General features: G+C 37.2%; 1 protein-coding gene across 2 annotated transcripts in view; it reads left to right on the top strand.

The window, feature by feature from the left end:
* LRMDA (leucine rich melanocyte differentiation associated) overlaps positions 1-22,351 on the top strand; it is a 609,530-nt gene that overhangs the window by 503,547 nt on the left and 83,632 nt on the right. For both annotated transcript variants that reach the window (XM_054515555.1, XM_054515554.1), the window contains one exon: positions 9,673-9,757. In XM_054515555.1, the coding sequence (XP_054371530.1) occupies positions 9,673-9,757 (85 nt within the window). The remainder of the gene's footprint in view (positions 1-9,672; positions 9,758-22,351) is intronic.

The following is a 22,351-nucleotide window of genomic DNA, read 5'->3' on the forward strand; positions in this document are numbered from 1 at the left end:
ATTTTCCAGGCTGGATTGTCTATCTGCCTTGGATATGTTTCTGTGTCTTTGAGAGGGAGCCTAATTTGAATTTTCAGCTGTCCATTAGGCTGTGGCTGTGTTTTGAATGAGTCCTAAGGTCTGGTTTTAGCATGGTTTTGCCTTCCTTTGGAGGTTTTAGCACTAAACATGCAAATCAAGTCCAGCAAGGCATGGTGTGGAAGACTGAAGACTTCAGTGAACCTTTTCCCTAAAGAGAGCAGTTTTCACTAGTAAATTGAGCATCAAATTGTGATATGTGCATATGTATCAAAAGTTTCCTTTCTCTGTAGAGCATGTTTATTGGACATGGACATTGTTCTGGGCTTCACCTCTTCAGGAACATAAACATATTTATCAAATGCTTGACAGAGAAGCAGGGCATGGGATGCATTTCACAATGTATTTTTAACAAGCTCAGTATCCCAGCCCTATTGCTTTTGGTCACAATCTTTCTATTTCAAATCTACAGTAAGTACAGGGATTTGAAAAAGGATATCAAAGACTTTTCCTGGTTTTATCCAAAGGGATAATTCACAAGATATTTCATCAACAAGCTTGAACCCCTCCTTCCTTCCCTACTTTCCTTCCTCCCCCAAATGTGGACTGTATGTCAAGAGGCAAAACAAAACAAAACAAACCCCCTTTTCTTCACACAATTCACTTTAAGCTTTAAAATCCTCCAAAATCCCCAATCTCCCTTTGCAGTCTGGTTCCCACTCTCCAGCTTTCCTCATCCCCCTCTGAAAGAAAAAAGCTCTTCTTTAAGGGACTGATAGGTTGTAGAGCGATGCTTAGCAACAACATTCCTGTGCCTTAAGTAGCTGCAAGCCCCTAGCTGAACCCTTTGATGTGACTGTCAGGGCAGATTTATTTTGTTTTAGCACATTGTCTACTTGTCCAGATGTATCGGGAGATAAAAAGGAGTCATGTTTACACTCTTTTTGGGAGGGGGAGGAGGGGAGGAGATGTAATTAAATCGCATTTTTGATGAATCTCTGAGAGATCGAGATGAAGAACAGAGGAATTGGCTTGAATATAGAGGGGAAACCCATTTGCCTGCCCTGACACCTGACATTGTAGGAAGATGAAGTGTAAAGCCATAGCACAATGTGTTGATTTGGTTCTGCTGAACCCTTTAACTTTGTGTTTTTTCATGTGTTGGTGGTTCACGAGAGTCCAGAAAGGCCTATTAGAGAGTAGCAGCTGTGCACCGTGGAGTCTTCTCTGTGTATGTATATATTTGTCCTGGTTGAAAAAAATGTGGTTTTCTGTATAATATTAGTGTTATAGATCACATATCCCAGGATCTCTGGCTGTGCTAAGTGGCTGTCAATCAAATAATTAAGGAAGAAAGAAAAAAACAACGAAATTGAGCCTCAGTGATCCTGGATAAACAAGTGTGCAGTGTGAGGCCGACCTTGCTGAATTCTCCAGGAGAACAAATACCACAGATAAATCCATTTTTGTTTATTTGCTTTTAACTTGCACATTTAGTAACACCATTCTGAGCTCTATTAATAACCTGCGGTGTGCAGTGACAAGTCTGATTCCAGCATTCACTATGCTGTGGGTATGCCAAGTGAATAAAATGTTAGTTTTAATCTGCTGTTACAAAAGTTACTCTATTTGCATTTTAAATAGGTTACACTGCAGCACCCCCTTCTGCTGACTGAATAGAGTGACAAGAGGTTTGAGCTGCAATTCAGCTCTATTCCCACATGACAGAATGAAGATGCCTTGAAAGCATTTTTAACCTTCCAGTTTCTTTATTCCTGTGCCTGTTAGGTGAGGAGGCCAGCACAACTTAGCAACATTCATTAAAGTAAAGCTTATACTTTTTAGGATCTAGCTTTCATTTTTTTGCAACATTTTCCATACTTCCTAAAAAAACCCAGGCATGCAGAAGGTATCAGACTGAATAGCAAAGCAAAATAAGTGCTCTAGCATTGCAAACAATTGTTTGGCCTGTGAAATGTATACATGGTTCTGCATTCCTCTGATTATCATTGAATGTGCACGAAAGTGATGATATTCCATTGCTGATTTAATTTATGGAACTGTCTTAGAATTTCCTATCTAAAAAAATCAACTTAGCTTGATGATTTTGTCTTTGCTTTTGAAGAAGCTATGGGTATCAGATTGGCAAAAGGAGGTCAAGTTCTGTTACCTGATTTCAAAATAAAGGGCTATGAAAAGTAATGAGTTACAGTATCATATGTAATGTGTATTTGAGTTCTGCATCAGTGTTTTTATGCAGCTTATAAACTGTTGCTCTGCCATAGCATAGCAGGAATCTTGGCAATTACTCCACTACTGCTCTGTTTTGTAGTTGTGATGTAATTGGTTGAAACATATTGCAGGGAACGACTGAAGGAAACTTGGAATGTAATACATTGTCAGTGTACTTCCCTTCATATTGACTTACCAATGCTTTTGGCACCTTCTGTTGATGCTGTAACCTCCAAAAACTCCATATTTCTCTTTCACTCCTTCAGAACTGTTGGACAATGAGTGAAATTCAATAAATGTCATGTTTGGGTGTTGGTGAGGTGGGGACTTAGAAAAAAGGTTCTAGCATCTCAAAATTCATTTGTGGTTCACTTCATGAGGAACTTGAAAGAATGGCTCTCCATGACAACTCAGAATTCTCTAGCAACATTTGCAGAGTTTTGTGGTTTGGGGTGTGACAGACTTATTTGTGGTTTGCTTTGTCCACTATTTTACTAGTGTGTGAACCCCTTGAATCCTGCATAGCGTAAATGAAAATAAGGTAGCATGTGTGTTCTCAGAATATGGAGGTAAAGATGCTGACAGAGAAATATAAGGTAGAATATAAAATAATTGTGTAGAAATAGAAGGTAAAATATAATAATTTGGACTTACTTTCCCAATCTAAGTTTAGGATTCAAGGCCAGCAGATTTTTCTTTATTGTTTTATACTTCTGGGAGTCATTTGTTGAGGTCTTGATTTTCTTTAGTACCAACCTAAAAGATGAAAAAACATTAAGAAATCTATTTTAGGGATGAATATGATTGAGGAACTTTGAATTTATTTTGTAGTGTGATTTGAAATGAATTTATTCCTATTTTAAACCCTAACATTATGTTTTACAGTGAATAGATTGCTTGCTGGATTATATTAATGGGTATTGCTTTCATTCACTGTTGTGTGGCTAGCATGTTCAAGTACTGCTTTAGGGACAGATTCTCTTTGTGCCAACTGTTGTGAAAGATACTGAGCCACTTGAGCAGTAAGGTTTAATTTATAAAAACTGAATATTTTAGCGTGTGGCATATGATTAGGGAGAGGTGCTAATAGTTACTTCCCTTCAACTCATTAAACTGAACCTGAGCTGAAGAATCTCTTGTATCCTTCTGCTTTTAAGTGTAAGTAGCTGAGATGCACTTTTTTAAAAGAGAAGGCAAATACTGTGCAAGAATTTCACTTTTTATCTAATGACCTTGAAAAATATTAAGAAGATGCTAAAATTCTTGGCTTGTGAGTGATATAAGTTGAAAAAGAATGGTCTTGGAAATCAAAAAGCCTGGTGGGTGTTTTTGTATGCGATATGTTACAGTAGAACAAATCAATTCAGGCTCCTTAGATGCAGTCATTGCCTTGTGATTATATTTGTGTAAAGTCTTGGAGCCTTTGATCAAAGAAAGGCATTTGTGACTAGGTCTAATCCAAGCTCTTTAAGGTGTTTAACTTGCACGGGGGGGAAGAGGTTGATAACAGCTGGGATTTAAATTTAGTTTTGCTGAACTTTTGTTTTGAAAGGATTTCTATTATACACTGCTTCCTTTTCCATACAGAAGATGGATCATTGAGTAAACCTAAAAGGGAAAGAGGATATGGGAGGAAATGGGTGGGGACTTGGAATTAATCTTCTGAAGAAAAATGTTTGATCAGCGGGTAGGAGAGTATGAAATCCTCTGATGTTGACAGCAGGCAACTTTCTGACTGGTGTGTGATTGACAACTTTGATGCTCCAGTGGGGAGCGAGTGTCCAGCCGTGCTCAGGCATCCTCTGTCTGTGGGTGGTAGTGTTAATAATGTGGCAACTGGAAAGATTAATTGTGGACAAGCAGCAGGATTACGAGGAGGGCTTCACAGGTCTAAAAGGAACAGTGGTAGGAAGGCCTCTGATCTGTCAGCCCAAAAGGAAATTAGTTAGGGCAGGCTGGAGCAGGCTTAAAAAGGGAGGAGGAGGGGGGAGGGTAAGATGGAGTAATGGAAGAAGGGAAGCATTTAGGATATTAAGGCGAAATGAAGAGGATATTGAAAAAGGTCATAAGGGGATGGGACCAATGTTCTTGAAAGACCTTAATACACTGCATCCTCTTACAGTACATGCAGAGTTCAGCTTGTTTTGCAGAGAACTGCAAAGTGACTTTTGTCATGGTTAGAGCTGCCCCATTAGGTAACACCTCTTACTTGTTTCTGAACAAGTTTGAGAATAAACTCAGACTAAGGATTTTCAAGGATGTCTAAGTGCAAAATACATAGCAGAGAGTTTACTTAAGCTGTTTCTGCAGGTTACTATCTGCTATGTGTTTTACTTCCCACCTTTTTTGGTAGAAGTAGGGATTTTGCCAATAAATTCTGTGTTACCATTAAAGAGGCCATTCATCATGCTTACTAATGTTATTAATCAAGATACACCACAGTACTCTTAAAATGAGATCATTTTGATAAATCATGTATGACATGAAAAGACTTTATTCCTTTTAAGTGCAATTTAGACTGTAATTTTTTTCCTCATTTATGATTCATGGGAGAAACATGGATAAAATTCCCTTGCACATTTACACCTTATCTTCAGTAATAATTCAAAACTACTCTTAGATGAAAATTCAAGAGCTCATTCACCAAAGCTGAATGCCAGCTCATTATTTTCTGGCATTCAGTAGTCCAAAAATAATGTCCATACATTAGGAGCTTTTCACAATAGTTGAATTTGGCTGCACACCAGACATATCGATTACACTCAATTAAGCCTAAATGCATAAGAATTATCTGATGTTCATTTGCATTTTTGATCCCTGCTTTCAACCTTGCAATTTAACATTAAGTGAAAACCAAAAGGTAAAGTAAATTCAAGTGAGAAGTGATAATCTCTCTTTCAAGAGAATAAGGGAATGCTTTGAATTTGAAATGCTATGAATCTTAAGCTCCACTCTTTCTGTTAAATGTGAAAAAAAATTCTCTTTCTTTTCTTGTTAAAGATTATTGAAGTTAGAAGGCCAACCAAAATATAAGATCACTGTTCTCCTTATTGTCCTAATATACAATAATTTGACTGCTGTATTGGTAGCATCACATCTGAAAATAAGCTGCTAAGATATCTGGACTGAATATTTTCTAAGGTCAAAGTCATACTCTTGATTATAGCTGAAACACTTTGTATTATTGATTAGATTTAAAAGTGTCAGAAGTGGAGTTTTTGTTTATTCCTGTGTTTAGAAATACAAAAGTGAAATGTGCAGTAGAGAGATGATTTGGATAGCAGAGTCATTTAAATTTTGCCTTCTCAAACAATGATTCAAAGAGGATTTGATTCTCTGAGTTCCCCCTTTACTTCCTTCAACAGCTGAAGGAACTTGTGTGGTTGCCAAAAATAGCACAGCATTTTCTTTTGTATCATTGGTCTCTACAAATTTGTATTGATGCAGCAGATGTACAGTATGTCCTGACACTTCACATGATGTTCCCTTACTAGTACCATCCAAGTATTGCGTTTTTTATTCCTTGAAACGTGGAATTCAGGGATTAAACAAATTAGCCTTTTTTTCTTTTTTGTTTAGTCTAATTAAATTCCTCCACTCTTGAGAGCTAGCTGTTGGTGTGTGGCTGACAATTTTCTTCTAAATGGGTTTATTTTTTTCCCGTTCATTAAAGTGACTCTAATTTCTGCTGGAGTTTAGCAAAGACAGCTGCTAACTCATGGCTAAATCTGCTTGGCTGTGGAGCAAGGAGAGTGGGAATCCCCTTCCATCAAGAGCAGCCTCCTTTCCTGGTAGGGGTGCTGTGCCACCTCTTGGTTTTCCAGAAAGTGCCAGCGTGTTGAGGTGGGTGACAAACTCCAGGCAGCCCATTTGAGCCCTCTGGCTGAGCTGAGTCCCCTCCCCTCGGCTGGGGAGGGGACAGCCAGACTGGCTGTATTCTGCCGTATGGAGTGCTCCACTCAGGACCTGCTTTTGCATATTTTCTAGTCTCTTCATCCCTTCTTCCATGCTTCACTTTTTTTTTTCCTCCCCACTGGTTGTATGGTTCCTAAGTTCATAGAAAAGTAAATACATTGCAAACAAAGTTGTCATTACCTGACCATTCCCTAGGATTGAATAGTTAAAGATTTGGTGTATTGCTGCTCTCAAATTTAGTTTTTGATGTTTTGTTGTGGGGTTTTTTTGGTTGGTTGTGGGTGTTTCCTTCCTGCTTCATCTTCTACAATTTCTGTAATTTTGATGAACATGCTTTGCAAAGCTGGTACGCTTTTTGCAGTCCATTTAGTATCAAATACAACAATTTGGACAAAACACACAGGTTAAAATGAAGAGAGGTACCACAGTTCAGCAAATGTTTGGTTAAGTGCATAACAGGGGGGCTGTGAGTAGTCTAACTTTGTCTTGTATGTCTTAAACCATGTACTTTGACTTGTAAGTCTTAAACCACGTACATGCAGTGATATACTGCAAAACTTGAATGACTTCAAGGTTTGCAAAACTACAAGCTTCTTCTGTAATAATACCATTAGAATTTCTTTACTGAGTTATTTTGTGACCCGTTCCTATAAAATTGGAGCTTCCAGCCAGTTTAAGCAGCCTTCCTCAAAGCTATTTGTATGCATAGTTACTTTCCACTGCAAGAACTTCTGATGCATTTGTCACCTATACTTGAAGACATAACTGTCACATGTCAATGCTGTCACTGTCACAATATTCCTGTGAATATTAAGAGTAATGCAATCTATACAAATCTCTTTGGAAAATAGCTTAGGGCCAAATGTCAGTATGTGGTAGAGAAAACAAATAGTTGTCTTTCTGCTGGTGCACAGGCTTACTCAGAAACGTGATTTGGAACTTGAGCCAGTGCTTGTGCAAAACAATCCTAACCCTGGATGATATTCCAGAGAATTCAAGTTACTCTAACTGAATGCTTAGCTCAAAGGTAATGAAAACTATTCAATATTTGACAGGGAATTATATACTGTACATAAAATAACAGAAAAACACCAATAAACAAACCCTTCTGTTCTTGTGTTTCCTAAAATTGGAAATAAAGCTAAATTACCCCTTCACTCCAATATCCTTTTTAGAAGCTCTTGAATTTTGCTCACTCAGTGGTATATTGCTGAAATGGCAAAGTCTCTTCCAGTAATTTTAGGAAAAGCTATCATCAAGCTGTCAACAGTCTAAATTGAGATTAAAAGTACCAAAGAGAAACCTTCACTATTACCAGAGTCCCAAATAAGTACACTTGAATAGGCAGATACCATCTAGAGTGTACAGTATGAGACCACTTATTCTTCCAGTTTTTTGAGTGATTTAGAGGGACGAAGCATGATGTTAAATAGTGACATTTTTCTCCTTTTCTTACTCAGAACTACTCAACCCAAAGGAAACATGTAGTTGTTCTTGGAATTAGTTTCAAATATCACATAGCTGGGTCTAAGGGGTTTCTATCTCTCTCTCTTACATGTTATGTGCCCTTGGCTCATATTGGTCACCAGAGAGATTTCCAATAATTCATCATCCAGAGGAGATAGAGCTGCAGGTTTGCAGTTCACCAAAAGCAAGGTATCATTCATTCTGGCTGCAGGTGAGAGTTATGTCTGTAGCAATATGTCTGTGAACAGAGGTTCCCTGAAAAGGGTTTATTATCACTGGTGAGTCAGCAGAGGCAGGATATTCTCTATTTTTATTCATCTCTGATAAGTAGCATCCTTGCTGTTTAGGCAAACTGGCCTCTGTTAAGTTCCACTAAGACGTTATTTTTGATGCATGGTGCATCTGCATGTTGTGACCCGATTTTTCCTAAGAACAAAAATGGGGTTGTAACTATGGTCTGGCACAGAAATTGAAGGCTGATCTCCAAAAGCAAAATCTTAGTATGCTAATCTAGTCAGTCACCTCTTAACATGTTATGTACTATCATTTAGGAGTCCAACAAGGAAGCTACAACAAGGAAGATTTCTAAGTTACAGCCTTTGACAAACTATTATCAGGATTAACTTTCATTGTTACAGATTTCTGATTATTGTTCTTGGGTTTGGTCTGGTAATTAAAATTTGAATTAGTATTTATGCTTTTTCTTCCCCAAAACTCTGAAGCTCTATTTAATACTTCTATATTAACCACACATTGGAGACCTGTGTGTTCATAAATTTGGAGGATATGTTCAATTTTAAAGTCAGTAAGACTAAGGTGAATTCCTTTGATTGACTTTTGCAGCTTAGAAGTCGATATATCAACAAAGTGCACAGAAGATAGCAATTATTTTCTCAAGACTCCCTTTAGTGAATTATCATGAGATTCAAGAAATAGTTTTGCGTTTGTATTTTTCTCTTGATTTGCCTTATTTTTTCTGTTTGAAATTATCATATAACTTTCAGTGAATGGTGTCCTTTGTGTCTTCTATTTAAACACATCATCTTTTTATGTCTGTTGAAATGGGTAGTTTGTAAATACTCTAGAGCAAACTCTGTATCTGAAACTGAACATATCACTACTGTGTCACCAGCCTAAGTTAAACTGAACTTTAAAAACTGACAATGATTCATATTCACCAACACAATTCTTTATTTTTGTGTCTTCTCCTAACTGCTGCTCTGTAACTAAAAAGCAAGATGGTAAATGTGGCTTGTTTTAACTTTATTTTATATATATACATATATATATGTATGTATCTATATATATATCTTCAGCTGAAACATCCAATGGAATGAAGGTTAGTTTATTGTAAATCATAGTTCTTCAAGCTAATCTTTTAAAATTAGAATCATAGGATCTTGAGACTTCTTAGGGAGAAAGACTTGAGCTTCTTCTCCCTGAACACTTTACTTTTAAGGCTTCTGAGCAAGTCCTCTTGGGTACTTACTTCTTTTATTAGACTTCTGCTGTAGGTTTTAAGTGTTTATTGTTAGCAATTCTATATACTTGTATACTTTTTTGCATTATAGGCACTATAATTTTTAGTAGATCCCTTCATTTAGCTCACAGGGAAGTGGAATGAGAAAATCATTTGGGATTTTTTTCTTTGGATTTGAAAAGTACGGTATCTTAGCCCAACTTCCTATCTCCTTTCATTCATGTGGACTCATAACTTCCTTTAGGTAAATATTAATCTGTTTCACCAAGAGGAAAAATTTTGACATTGCCTAAAGATTTCCTGACAAATATGGTGATTTTTTTAAGCTGTCAGCTGTATGGAAAGATTCATTTAGTAATGACACATAACGCCATTGTGTAAACTCTTGTGAGTACAGCAACCTTGAGGAACGGCAAGGAGCCCTAACAAAAACAAATTAATCCTTCATGGCTGGTAACTCCGTGCACCTGCAACCCCAGCACTGATCCTGCAGGTGCCTCCGCTCTGCCTGATCACTGCCCTGCACTCAGAGCACTGACAGTGTTTGTTTTGTCACACAGGCCTCCAGTGCTGCTGCCTCTGCCTCTCCAGAGATGCACTACACACCTCTGCCTTCTGGATCCAGAGACCTCACCAACCACAGAGGTGCGAGCTCCATTTTATTGCTATCAACTTCTGCCGGGTGTTAAGCTTTGCTCTAAGGCCTTCTCTGTTTTAGGTACTGCTGCATTTCACAGAGATCACCATGCCTTTCAAGCACTCTATGAGAAAACCATAGCTGTCAAGACTACAGATTTTTAACTCATATTTAATAGGATTTACAGGTAGTCTACCGGGAAAGCAAATAAATCTATGGATAATAACGCTCAGTGATTTTTGTGTGTGTGTGTGAGAGAGAAAAATGTAAAGAGATTAGAGTACTTAAACATTGCTAAGTAGATGATTACATGCAGCATTGGTAATTTTGAGAGAATTTGTAAACTTTCTAATATTTTTTAAGTGAGAACTTTTTGGCAGTTTAGAAATTAGGACTATAATTTTGAAATGTTAACACATTTTCATTGCAATAAAAAGGGATTCTTCTCTGTTTTTCAGCATAAAACGTGGATCAATTTTCAATTTCCTTTTTCATCAATCCTTAGAACTTAAAAAAGCACCTTGGGCAAATTCACAAATTCCTTCTGCATACCTATGAAACAAAAAATTCAGGGAACAGGTGAAAAACTGAAGCAGTCAGGAAGGGTGCATTCCAAGCTTTTTCACTTTTTTCAAAAAGGAGGAATTTGTAAAGCTTGCAGCACTTTTTCATCTTAAAACCAGAGCACAATCCTCTTATCTATTTCCCATATTACCCATTGATTCTCCATTGATCATGTAAACCATTTGTCTATAGGCAGTTTTTTTTGGGATACCAGGATCAAAGTCAGCCTTACATTTATGAATTGATGGTAGCTTAATTTTAATGTGTGTTCAAATTCTGCAGCACTACAGAGGATGGAAGCAGCTTTAGTAGCACTCCATATTACTTGATACCCTCTGAAAGAATCAGGCAGGTAATGCACCTGAAGAAGGATCTGTGATTCAGGTGTGAAGGATGAGGAATGCAGGTGATTAGAACTTTATTGCAGCCTGTATCACTGTCGTGCTAGAGCTGAGGGTGAGTCTGAAGCTACATCCTGGCCTTGGTGCAGATGGCTATGGTGCAATCAGATGTCCTAGAAGATTGCTATAGTGCAGTCAGATGTCCTAGAAGTGCTGTGGTGAAAATCAGATGTCCTAGAAGTGCTGTGAGTGCATTGTATTCTGGCACTGATCACACATAGAAGCTGATACTTTCTAAAGAGAAAGGACCAACCAAAATCCTGAGCACAGACCTGGACTTCAGAGATTAAAAAACAACCTCTGCCCCTCAAAAAAACCTGCAACCCAGTGTCCTCCTTCTCCACCCTCCCTCCTCCCCCCCATTCCCAAGATAAGCAGCTTTGATTTTCAGATAAACATGTTGCTTTTGAGGTTAGATTTCTGGTGTTGGCTTAAATGGCTAGGGTCTACTAACACAATAAATAGAATGACAGAATCTTGAGACATACCTGAGTTCTAGAGAAATACTTTCAAAGTACCCTTAAAAGCCAGGTATCTTCAGATTTTTTATTTAGGCAATAGTGTAATGGAAGTGTGGCTTCATGACTGATTTTGCTATCTAACTTGACAAAAGAAATTCCAGTAGTGTTGGATCAAAATGCCTGCATTATTGATTGACTCCTCTTGCAATACAGCAGTTTTGTGTCTGCAGTAGGTGTTGCAGACACGTGCAGCAGGTGTTTGTTCAGAGTGGGAACTTGCCAGGGTCTAAGTGCCCACTGTCCTCACCAGGGTTTCAAAATTCCTGCCCTCTTGCCATGAAAGAGGAAAATTATATTCCCCAAATCACCAACTTTCTACCCTTAGAAGTTCACATAATTTTTATTACTTCTGTCTTTACTCTTCCCAGAAATATTCTGCTCTGCATGCTAAATATGCTGCAAATTTCCTTTTGATTAAGCACAGTTATAAATAAAGGGAGAAGAGCATTTCATCCAAAGAAAGGGTAAAATTGGTCCTTAAAGAGACATTGTTAACATTATTTGATTACTTTATATATATATATGTACGCGTGTTCATATATACACATATTCACAAGGAAATAATTAAGGACAATTTCCAAAATTCCAGGTCTTGGAAGAGCCAATTCCAAGCTTAGAGCAACCTGCTGGCAAGGCCCATTAACTCAATCAACTTCTTTTATATAAAGAAAAGTTCCAAAGTTCAAAAGCCCATAAAAGATTAATTGCAGTCAATAGAAAAATCTCCAAGGTAAAAATGAAATACTTAAGCATGCTATTTTAGGTTCTGAATATCTTAATTTTTTTTCTTCACGGAATGCTTTCAGTGTTGTAAAGTGGAATTGAATCAGCTGTTGCATATGTAAATATTGGCGGTTTTCAATGCATACTGGAATGAAGAATGCTGTAAGTTTGTGAGTGTAATTTGTCCCTGGAGAAGCTTGTTTACCAGAATCCTCAAGTCTGGCAAATGGTTTGGTACAGCTGCAAATTGATTTTTAGGGGACTGGGAGGGGGAGCAGGAGCAAGCTGTGGATGTATTTGCTTGGTGCAGTTTCACTTGGACATTTCTCACCCTATTTAGCTATGATTTTTTACAGGGAGAACAAAAACATATAATTATGTGTGGGTTGCACCTTGTGTCTTACAGCTTTTGTGTTCATGCATGCAGTGTATAATTTCCAGTCAGGATCTGGTCCTTTAGGCTGACTCCATATTGTGTACAGACCATTTCAGGAATGGTGAAAATCTCGCTTTCCCTTTCAAAGCCCACAGAAACAGCATATGACGGTGTGATATCAGCATGGAATGATAAGGTATGATAACAAATGATAACTTGAGATATATTGAGTGTTATGATGCTTGAGTATATAAGTACATGAAGAGAGAAATAAATATTCCATCATGTTTTTAAGCTTTAGACATTTTTTCCCCATCTTGGGAAAGTTGTATTCCCTTATATTGCAGTGTTCCTTAGACCCACTTTTCTAAGTTGAACCTTACCTCAGTCCCACTGTTCATATTTTTCAGTGAAAAATCTAAAGGCCTTATATATTTGGATTTGGGCATCTGACAGCAATATGACTTGATTCTCTATGTGATCTAATTGCTATCCTGTTAGACAAGGCTTCCAAAGTGGTAATTTTATAACTGGCTCTATTTTTGTTTTGATTCCAAAACAATGATCTCAAACTTCTAAGGGTCTTTCCTTGGTCTTTGTTAAAGTAGGATTTTGTAAGTTGCTTTCTATGAATTTAGAACCCAGTTATTTACTTGGGTGAAGTTTATGCAGTTCTCTCATCTGGTTAAAATAAGTCAGTTCCAAGACACAGCCTCCTGTCATAAAAGTGACTCTTTTCTTTCTATATTCTATACATTGCTTGAATTTTTCTAGCTTTTGAGTTTTCTGGTGAAATCAAATATATACGCCCCACATTCCTGTCTGCTTTTCCAGATCTACCTTTAAGGAAAAAAAAAAATCAGACAAAATAGTTACTTATTGTAGTTTTTAAGTAGAAATATCCATGCTCCACAAAAGTGATGAAATGTAGTGACTTTTAGAAGAAATTTGTCCAAAATGTTTTGGACTTATGTAATTAATTTTAGTGATTTGTATATATGTACCCTTCTGTTCCTTATTGATAATTTATTAACTGGGTACATATCTTAAAATAGAAAATTAAATTCTTAATATAGTTGACATTGGTGAAAAAATATTTAAAGGATATTTATAAGGATGATTTGTCTGATGTGTGGAAAAAGGCCCCTCACCCTTTGCCCCACTCAAGTTGTGTGTTTGGTTTTTTATAATGGCATCCTCGCTTTATGTGTAAGCATTCAAACTCAAATTGCCTTCTAAAAAGAACAGTGCTTTCCAGTTGATGAGGAAAATAACAGTTTATCATTGTATCTCTTCAGAAGCAATATCAGTAAATCATGGCTATCATGAAAATTTGTTTTTCTGTACAAAAGCCTGTGCTGGATGCCTTTTCTATAAGCAGTTATTTTAAAACATTGTGTATTACCTGATTTGCTTGGAAACATATTAATTTGACAAAGCCATTTGGTTTCCAGTAACAATTTACAGTTGACTCCTCCCTTTCTGTGCTCTTGTTTCTGGGAAAAAAACCAGTGGTAAGCCTACCCCATAGCTTACTGGTAAAAGGAAGAAGAAGCAGTTTCCATTAAAAACTAATCCTGTATTTATGTAAGTAGTTTTTAGAATTTAGCTTGGATTTGGGCCAACGTTTAATAGTTCTAATCTATTATGACTTGTAAAAAACTTTCTGAACAAATGCACTGTCCTGTTTTGGTGTCAATACAGGTAATTATCCAAGCATCCTGGTATGTGCAGTCATTGCATTGTCTCATGTCTGAATGATGAGTGCCCGAATGAAAAATTGGTATTTATTTTACCAATATATTTCAATCAACTGACAGATGTGTTTTCTTATTTTATGATCTGATCTTGAAACTCATCAGCTGCATTCACATCTCATGCTCAGAAATCCAAGAACAGAATAATTTGAAGCTTCTTATTAACCTTCTAAAGGTAATTTTATAGAGGCCTTTTGAACAAAGGAAGTGAGAGGTTCCTTTTGCTCAGTTTCTCTTTGTCTAACAGAGTTGTGCTGAAGGTTTCTTTTGGAATTAAAATCTTTCCAAACTTTCCCATTCTTCAGCAAACAATCATAATCATAGAGAGACACCTGAACTTGCAATGTTTCCTTTTTCTGTGATTGTTATACTGTGCTATTGCTCCCAGAATATTTGGCATAGTAAATTTTCACTAATGACTTGTATGTTCACTCAAAATTCCTCCAGATTGATTGCTGGGGTGTGCCACACAGAAAACCAGTAGCTTTGTAGGATTTTAGATAAGTAGTGAGCAAGATAAAAGTGGTCTACAGAATGCACAGCAAGAGTTTAGCCATCCAGTTGGGCAGGAACTCACAATCCAGTACACGTTGAAGGATGTCTACTTTTTTCAAAATTTGGTGTTGAAGGAAAAAAGTAGAAACTTTGGAGAGCTAGAGGGAGTAGTATAATGAAATCCTTGGAGAATAATCAGTTTATCTGTTCTGTCTCAATTTGCACAGCTTGACCATACTTTATAAATATTCTTAGGTTCATATGGAACTAATAATGTCCATCAATCCTTCCAGAATTTGGTCTAGAGGTTTAATATAATACTTTAAAGTATTTGAAGTAAAATTGACATGCACCTCTTAATAATAAATGTTAATACACAAATTTCTTATTCTGCACATACATTGTGAAAAGCCATGCTGTCTTTAAATCACTGACGTACAAAGAAAAGGAAATTGGTTTACAGAAAACTTACTTCCAGAAGGAAAAGTATCCTGTTTATATTATCATTGTGGTCCTCTCTGTTGTTGTTATTGACACTGTTGTTAGGTACTCATTGTTTTTTCAAGCCAGAGGCTTATTTAGAGTTTGAAATTGATTGCTGGGGAAGTTGCAAAGCAATTTATGTAGCAACTTATCATAATTAGTTTTCTTAGTGTGAACTGCACTTTATGCTTGTCAATTGATTTTTCTGTGTAAATGCATAAGGCATTGTATTCTGTCAAAAAACCCCAAACCCCAAAAAACCTATGGTTAGTACTTAATCATTCAGTTAAAAAAGTGTATACATACATGTATATAAGATATATTTGCTTTAACTTGTTTAATAACTAAGGATAGGATGAACAAGAAAATTTCAAGCAGATGCACTATGTGAAAGTTCTGTATCAGGCAAAGATGCTGTGAACAGTGAGATATTTTCTTTATTGTTTTACGTAAAGTGTCCTTTGAAAATACCATCATTTTTAACCTGCTTTATGTTATGGTGTGTCCTAGACTGAAGACTTCTTAGGCCAGGATCTTCTCATCATGAGATTAACAACCTTAAACAAACAAAAAAAAGTTCTCAATAGCATGGAACAGACAAAATCATATTTTCCAGGGAAGGAACACTCAAAAATAAGCTGTGACATTTCCTATTAGTGCCAGGAAATATGTCCCAACAGTGAGATGTGATGTGGTCATGACTTAGCCTCCAGGGCAGTGGGTGGAAATCCTCTTCTTTTGACACTCTGGGAGAATGCTAAAATAAGGAGTCTGTTATTAAAAAAGAAAGAAAAAAAATCCCTTGTGGTCTGCCTGTATATGAAGTGAGAAACCGGGTTCTAGTTCCTTAGTTTTTACTTTGGAAAACAGAGATTAATGGAAGCTCAAGACACATGGGAGAAGCATGGAAAGCAAAGTGATGGTATAGATGAGTATCAGTATGAGAGAAGACTTGGTTAAGAAAAGATTCTGTTTTCTCATCTCAGTTCCCTTTAGTTAAGGGGTTGTGAAAGAAAAAGTCAATCCATCAGAGGTGAATAGGGGTTTTGTGGTCCAGGTGTGTGAGAAGGTAATGCAGAAACTTAAAGAATTGTGGTGCAAGGTGTTCCTGGTGCAGCTGGGAGAAGGACAGAGCAGGATTCTCTCATTCCTCTGTGCTGGTGGCTCCTGCTGGTGCCCACAGACTCCCCAAGCCTTACACCAGGAGATGAGGTCAATGTACTGACTCATTGCTATTTGATCACTGGGGTGCCTGGTTTCTTAACTCTGAGCATGATTTTTCCCTTCCAAGGTGGATCCCAGTTTACTGCTTTCTCAGTATTTTTGATATGTTTGCGTTGTGGGGAGAAGAATGGGTAGAAGGAATGAATGGAACAAAGTATGTGGGGAGAAATGCTAGAAGGCACAGTTCCTTAGGGATGTGTACTCCAGTAAAATGCTTCTAGCTGATAACAGAAGCCCACCTGTATTAGTATTTGCCAAGTCTGCAAATGCATAAGCCATCTCTCCCAGTTTTGTGAACTGACACACAATCAAAAATTTTCCCTTTCAATGGAACTGAGCGGTCCAATGCCCACACATGTGATTGACTCAGCTCTCAGCTGTGGAGTGCTTTCTTGCTGGGCAGTCATGAAAGAACAGGTTAAGGAGGATCTCATGTAGTCCCTTTCCTGAGCCCTACTTTATTTTTTTACTGGAATAGAACTGCCACAAATAGCTGTGCTGTTTGTGGACCAATTTGCCTCACTTGCTCAGTAGTGATAATTTCTGCCAGCATCTGCATGTTTCTCTGTAAAGCACAATGACTTTCCCAAATGTGGAATAAATTGTAGTTGGATTTGAGTGTGACCTTGACTAATATGGTTCAAGAAATAAATTTTCTGGGTCATTGGATTCATATTCTTGTCACTTACAGGGTCAACAATTTTCTGTCTGTGTATACAAGGAATGTTGGATTTGAATCAGGACACTGTAGATTATTAAAACTTCAGCATAAAAATATATTATCTTTCTTATATTGCAGTGATGGGAGCAACTAGTCATGTGAAAGTAAGTTGGGGTAAATGAGGTGGGGATGATATATAAAGTGACTTGCAGTTTTGTGTCAAGTCTTTCTTGATGGCCAGAAAAGTTAAGATTTGGTTTTAAATGACAGCATATTTTAATTTGTGAACCTTCTCTGAGTTCTGTGGTTTGAAACTGAACCCAAGGGATGTGATTGAGCTGACCAGAAGTAAGTTCTAAGAGGATCACTTCCTGGTGTGCTGTGTCTCTGTGGGAATAAAATATGTGTGTTTCTCTGCAAGAAAATTTTAAAAGAAAAAAAAGAGAGTAATTAAGTGGTTAATCAAATTCAGATTAAAATATTCTTAAATATCTCAGGTGCTGAGCACAAAATTCCCATTAGTAGTCTAAGACTGAGGCAGACTTTCATAATTGTCAGTACTTTTTTTCCAAATATTATAGAGACTTTCATTTTTCCACAGTGTGCATTCCCCAATCTGACTGTTTTAGACCTGAACATTTTCCATATTTTTGTCATCCTGAGGTTTTTCATTGTAACTTTTTCCATATTTGCCAAAACTAGCAGTCTAGACCCAAGTCACCCATACAAGTGTCACATCAGAGGGAATGTGATTAAATGAGGAAGAAGCCCATAACTTCATATTTTTGGTAGACTAGAGAGTGTCTGATATTTCACAACATAGCTCATTTTGTCATGCTGGCAATAAGAAACCATAAGAATGCTCAAGCAGGGTGACTAAAAAGTGGCAGAAATATATAGAAAACACTGGCTTCTATAAGTGGAAACTTGGGTTCCAAAGCCATAAGCCTACCTAAAATCTTCTTTGGATGTGTGGGAGAGCTAATGATGCAGTGTGTATACAACTAGAAATTAAAAAACAAAAAAAAAGTAAATTTGCCACTTGGCCTTATTTTTTACAAGAAAGAATTCCAGTCATCAGCCACAGTATTAAAGCTCTTCCAAAGAAATTGGTTCAAAGCACACCAGTGCTGTGCAGATCCAGTCTCCTGAGAGATCCCCATGTTTAGTTAGCACTCTAGTCTAGCCTGTTTTTGCAGGAGTCCTCCAATTTTATCATTCAGGCATTTTTATGGCCTCATTGGAACAAATAAACAAACATCTGGAATCATGTGGTATATTTAATTAAAAACTTTTTGTTTGGCCAGAAATAGTAAAATCATGAAAAATTGCCTGTCTCCAAGCTCAGAAAGGCCAAATGATGAAGCTGTTGGCTACAGACAGTTTTACAATGTATTGAAATTCATAGATGTGCACACCTGCTGCAAGTCCCCCCCTTTTTTTTGATTCATAACCATTAATGAGTGTTTAGTGCACAGATTGTAGCCCTTGTTTAAATAGGAATTTGCTGTTTTTAATAACATATAGACACATGTTGATATATTCCATACAGCCTGTACTGTTCTGTAGTACACAGACAGGATAAAGCTTTATATTATTGCTTAAAGGGAAAAAAAAGAAAAAATCTTTATGGTGCATGTTCCATTTGAATATTTTTTCATATGAGCATGTTTTAATTCCAGAAGTAATAAATATCTGCCCCATGCTAAGGGTCTGTGTAGCAAATGTTGGAAATGTGAAAGATGGTGTTTTCTCAGTAAAATTAGATTCTGTAATGGAAATGTAAATTTTCATTGTTACATTTAATTTATTTTTGAGGACATTTTCAGGAGACTCTTGCTTTTGCAGATAAAACTGTTTGATGTCACGTGAGATATTACTCTGTGGTCACAAAATATTTTATAGATTATTATTTATAAAAACTAAGTTGTCTATTGGGCTATTATCTATTTGAAATGCACAAATATAGGCTTTTGAACATATGAGACATAGAATTTTGTTTTTGAGTTTGTACATCTCAGTTTTTAAATAGCTGAGGCTTCTATTGAGAAAATGGCATGCACACAGAAAGTAGTACTGCATCCAAATGTTGTTCACTGTTCTTCATATTTCTCGTGATTAAAATAATGTGGCCATTCCATTTTGAGTTTCTCTGAGAATTTAGGTTTTTTAGCAGGATAGGATGGATGGAGTACTGAAATGTCTTTGGCCACTGGCCTGTAGTTGGTGTTACTGACCTGAATGAAGAGGATGTGGGTGTCATCTGAAAAAGCACTAATTCCCACACAGTCAACGCATGTAGAGCCCTGCTTTAAAAAATGGGGGAGGGAAGAAATTTCCTCCACAGTCAGAAGGGCAGCCATCTGCATAACAGCAGTGAAACTGTTTTATCCCCTTGTGCATTTGTTCTCTACAGCCTGCACATCTTGATGTAACATCTATGTGTCTTTCAAACTAGGAACAGCCAAAAGGATGTAATGTATTTTGCATTTCGTTGTTCAGTATGTATGCTGTGTAGAAATGGGTAAAGGGTCCCTTTTTAAATTTGATTTCAGGAAAGAAAAGAGTAACTTTGGAGGATTTAATTGTGTGATCTTATGCAAGAAGAGCAAGCTGTCAACTTTTTACTGGATATGAATATCTGTATTCATGATCTAATATATTTACTGATCAAAGTTCCTTGCGGAGCTCTGAAAGCAGATTATAAGTAGGTTGATGACTTTCTTTTTTTTTCTTGTTTTGTGATATTTTTGTGGTCTGTTAATAACCTCATTGTAAGAAAAGTAAATGATAGGAAGCCCCATGACATCCTTCACCAACTTTGTATGCCCTTAAGCAGAGAGATCACACCTGGGGAGAAGAAAGGGAGGAGACAGAGAGGTAAATAATAAGTATAAACAAGTGCAATTGTTTTATGTCCCTTACCAAACAGAGGATGGCTGATCCTTTTTTTGTTGATATTCATTGTGTTATCTTTTACAGTCAGAGATATCTTGAAAATTGTTTCGCTTTACACAGAATGAATTTCTTTTACTGTGTGATTGACAACACTGATATGTTTTGTAAGACCCTTTTTGTCTATGACTCTAAAGTGCTTAGTAAACCTAGGCAGCCACCTGAAAGGCCCCTAACCTGTGGCTGCATAAAACTGAAATAAAGAATGGAAAATAACCCATTGAGTATTCACTTTCCCACCCACTGAGAGCAAAATGCAATGTAGTGCAATTTTAGTACTTGCATGCCACTGGGGAAAATAGACTCCTAAAATCACATAGTGAAGCATTGGAAAAATTCAGTGAATTTGTACTAAGCACTGGGTTATAAAGCCTAAGGAACCGTAGGCTTTGCCTCTCAAGTGAAACAGATTTGTATTGCAGTTCTCTTAGAATGCCTCCAATTGCCATGATGATATTTAGCACAGTAGGCTGGAAAAATATAAGGCCGGTGAATACGAGTCCTTTCACAGGAATGCTTACAGAGGGGATGCAAGCAACCTTCTGATGTCTACTTAAAGACCAAACAAGACTGCCGGCTCTGATTTGTTTTGTTTTTTTTTTTTTACTTTTGCTCAGTGTCAGGCCATGTAGACAGATGTGGAAAGAGCCCATGTCCCAGGCTGCCTCTTTCAAAACCATTTCTATTACTAGACATGGCTTCACATCTAATAGAGAACTAGTGTTCCCTCTTGCCTGAGAGGAATTAGAATATGTGATTACAAAAACTGCAGGGCTACCACAGCAATGTGCTGGATTTCCCCATGCTGACTTGGCTTCCTCTGCAGGCACCGCTGCAGTGGCAGTGACTGCGATAACTTCAGTCAGCTGTGCTCAGGAAAACTGCATCTATCCCAGCTCTACCTTTCCTCACAGGAGAGAGGCAACTTCTGGATGTGGGTTTTTTTCTGAATTGTGAGTGGGAGCAGCCAGGCTTAACAGTAAGTGTTGTTTCCATGAGATAAAAGGAGTGGGCTCAATGGAAATAATCCCTTGGGCCCTGGTAAAGCCAAGAGGTTGGCAAGAACCCCTTCCACACACACCAAACAAACCAAACACACCCTACCATCCCTCCTAAATCCACACAATTAATTAACTTGGCAGATTGTGTCTGTCTTAAAGGTAGTAAATGATAAATTTCATGGGGGCAAAAAAGAGAGCAACTTAGAATAAACAGATAAAATATAAGCTATTACATCATTCAGAAGCAATTTGGTTCTGCCAAATGCCAGCCATTACTGATGTAAAGTATGTGACAGAAAAATAAATACCAGGTGTGAGATTACGGTAAGGTAAAAATGAGAAATGTGGATATCCACTCAGCTGATAATTGTGGATGTAAAGTTTACCTCTGCCCTGTAATCAGATGCTAGATAACAATGGAGGATAGCTGATGGAGTCCCTTTGCTGTTTTCTCTTCACTTTTGTTTCACTGTCAATATAAAAAGTGATTCCTTTACCAGGCTATGTTCAGTAGTAAAGTGAAAGAGAAGCTGTCAGCTAAATTAATTTGTGTTGAAAAATCTGTTTGTTATAAAGGATTAGAATGGCTTTATTCAAAAGAGAATGAGACAAAATAGAACATGATGAGAATATTATGAGAAGAATTAGAACATCAGGAAATGCCACAAAGGAGATTGAGTTTGACATATTTTTAATGTCTGATAATTCTTTTATCCTGCCAAACTTTAATAAAATTTTGTTTGGGTTTTTTTCCCTGCTCTCTGTGTGTTTAGGGAAGATGGCCCTTGAGACAAAATTTCTGGATGAAATGAACTAGTTAAGATCGTCTGCAAGATTTGGAGATGGCATTCATTTAGGAGATGTAGGAACCATAATTCAGGCAGAAGTTGTTCCCACAAGAAGCTAAAACAGACTGTAGTTTAGCAAATAAATAAAGAAAATATGCAAAATTTTGGTATAAAAATGGTATGTTTTGCAGAGTAAAAAGAAAATTTCAAAGAGTTCTAGAAGTGACTTTGTCAGTGAGAATAGATGTCAGCTTGCTGTGGTTGATATGGTACCTGGGAATGCACCGACTGGAAGATGTGTGTAGGAAAAGGAATGTTTCTTTCACAAGCAGGAATGCACTTGTAACCTCAAATCGTCCATCCTGAATGCAGGCAGGATTTTCCTGACAGATTAATATTTAGGATCTAAAATATTTATATTTTTCTTTTTGTGAACATAGCATCTAAAGGAACCACAGTGTTTCACCAGGGAGCTGAGTCTTAGTCTGTCATTCTGTTTTTCAGTAGCACAGGCAGAAAAGTGAAAACCTTGATACTTGCTGGTCTGGCATTCTGTGAGTTGTTCAGGATTTGTTCCTATGGACATGAGAGAGCAAATGTAGAGCTATTCTGCAGCAATTTTAGAAGATGCCAGTTTCTAAAGTAGGTTAAAA

The sequence above is a fragment of the Molothrus ater genome, chromosome 8 (assembly GCF_012460135.2).
Source record: "Molothrus ater isolate BHLD 08-10-18 breed brown headed cowbird chromosome 8, BPBGC_Mater_1.1, whole genome shotgun sequence".
Classification (NCBI taxonomy): domain Eukaryota; kingdom Metazoa; phylum Chordata; class Aves; order Passeriformes; family Icteridae; genus Molothrus; species Molothrus ater.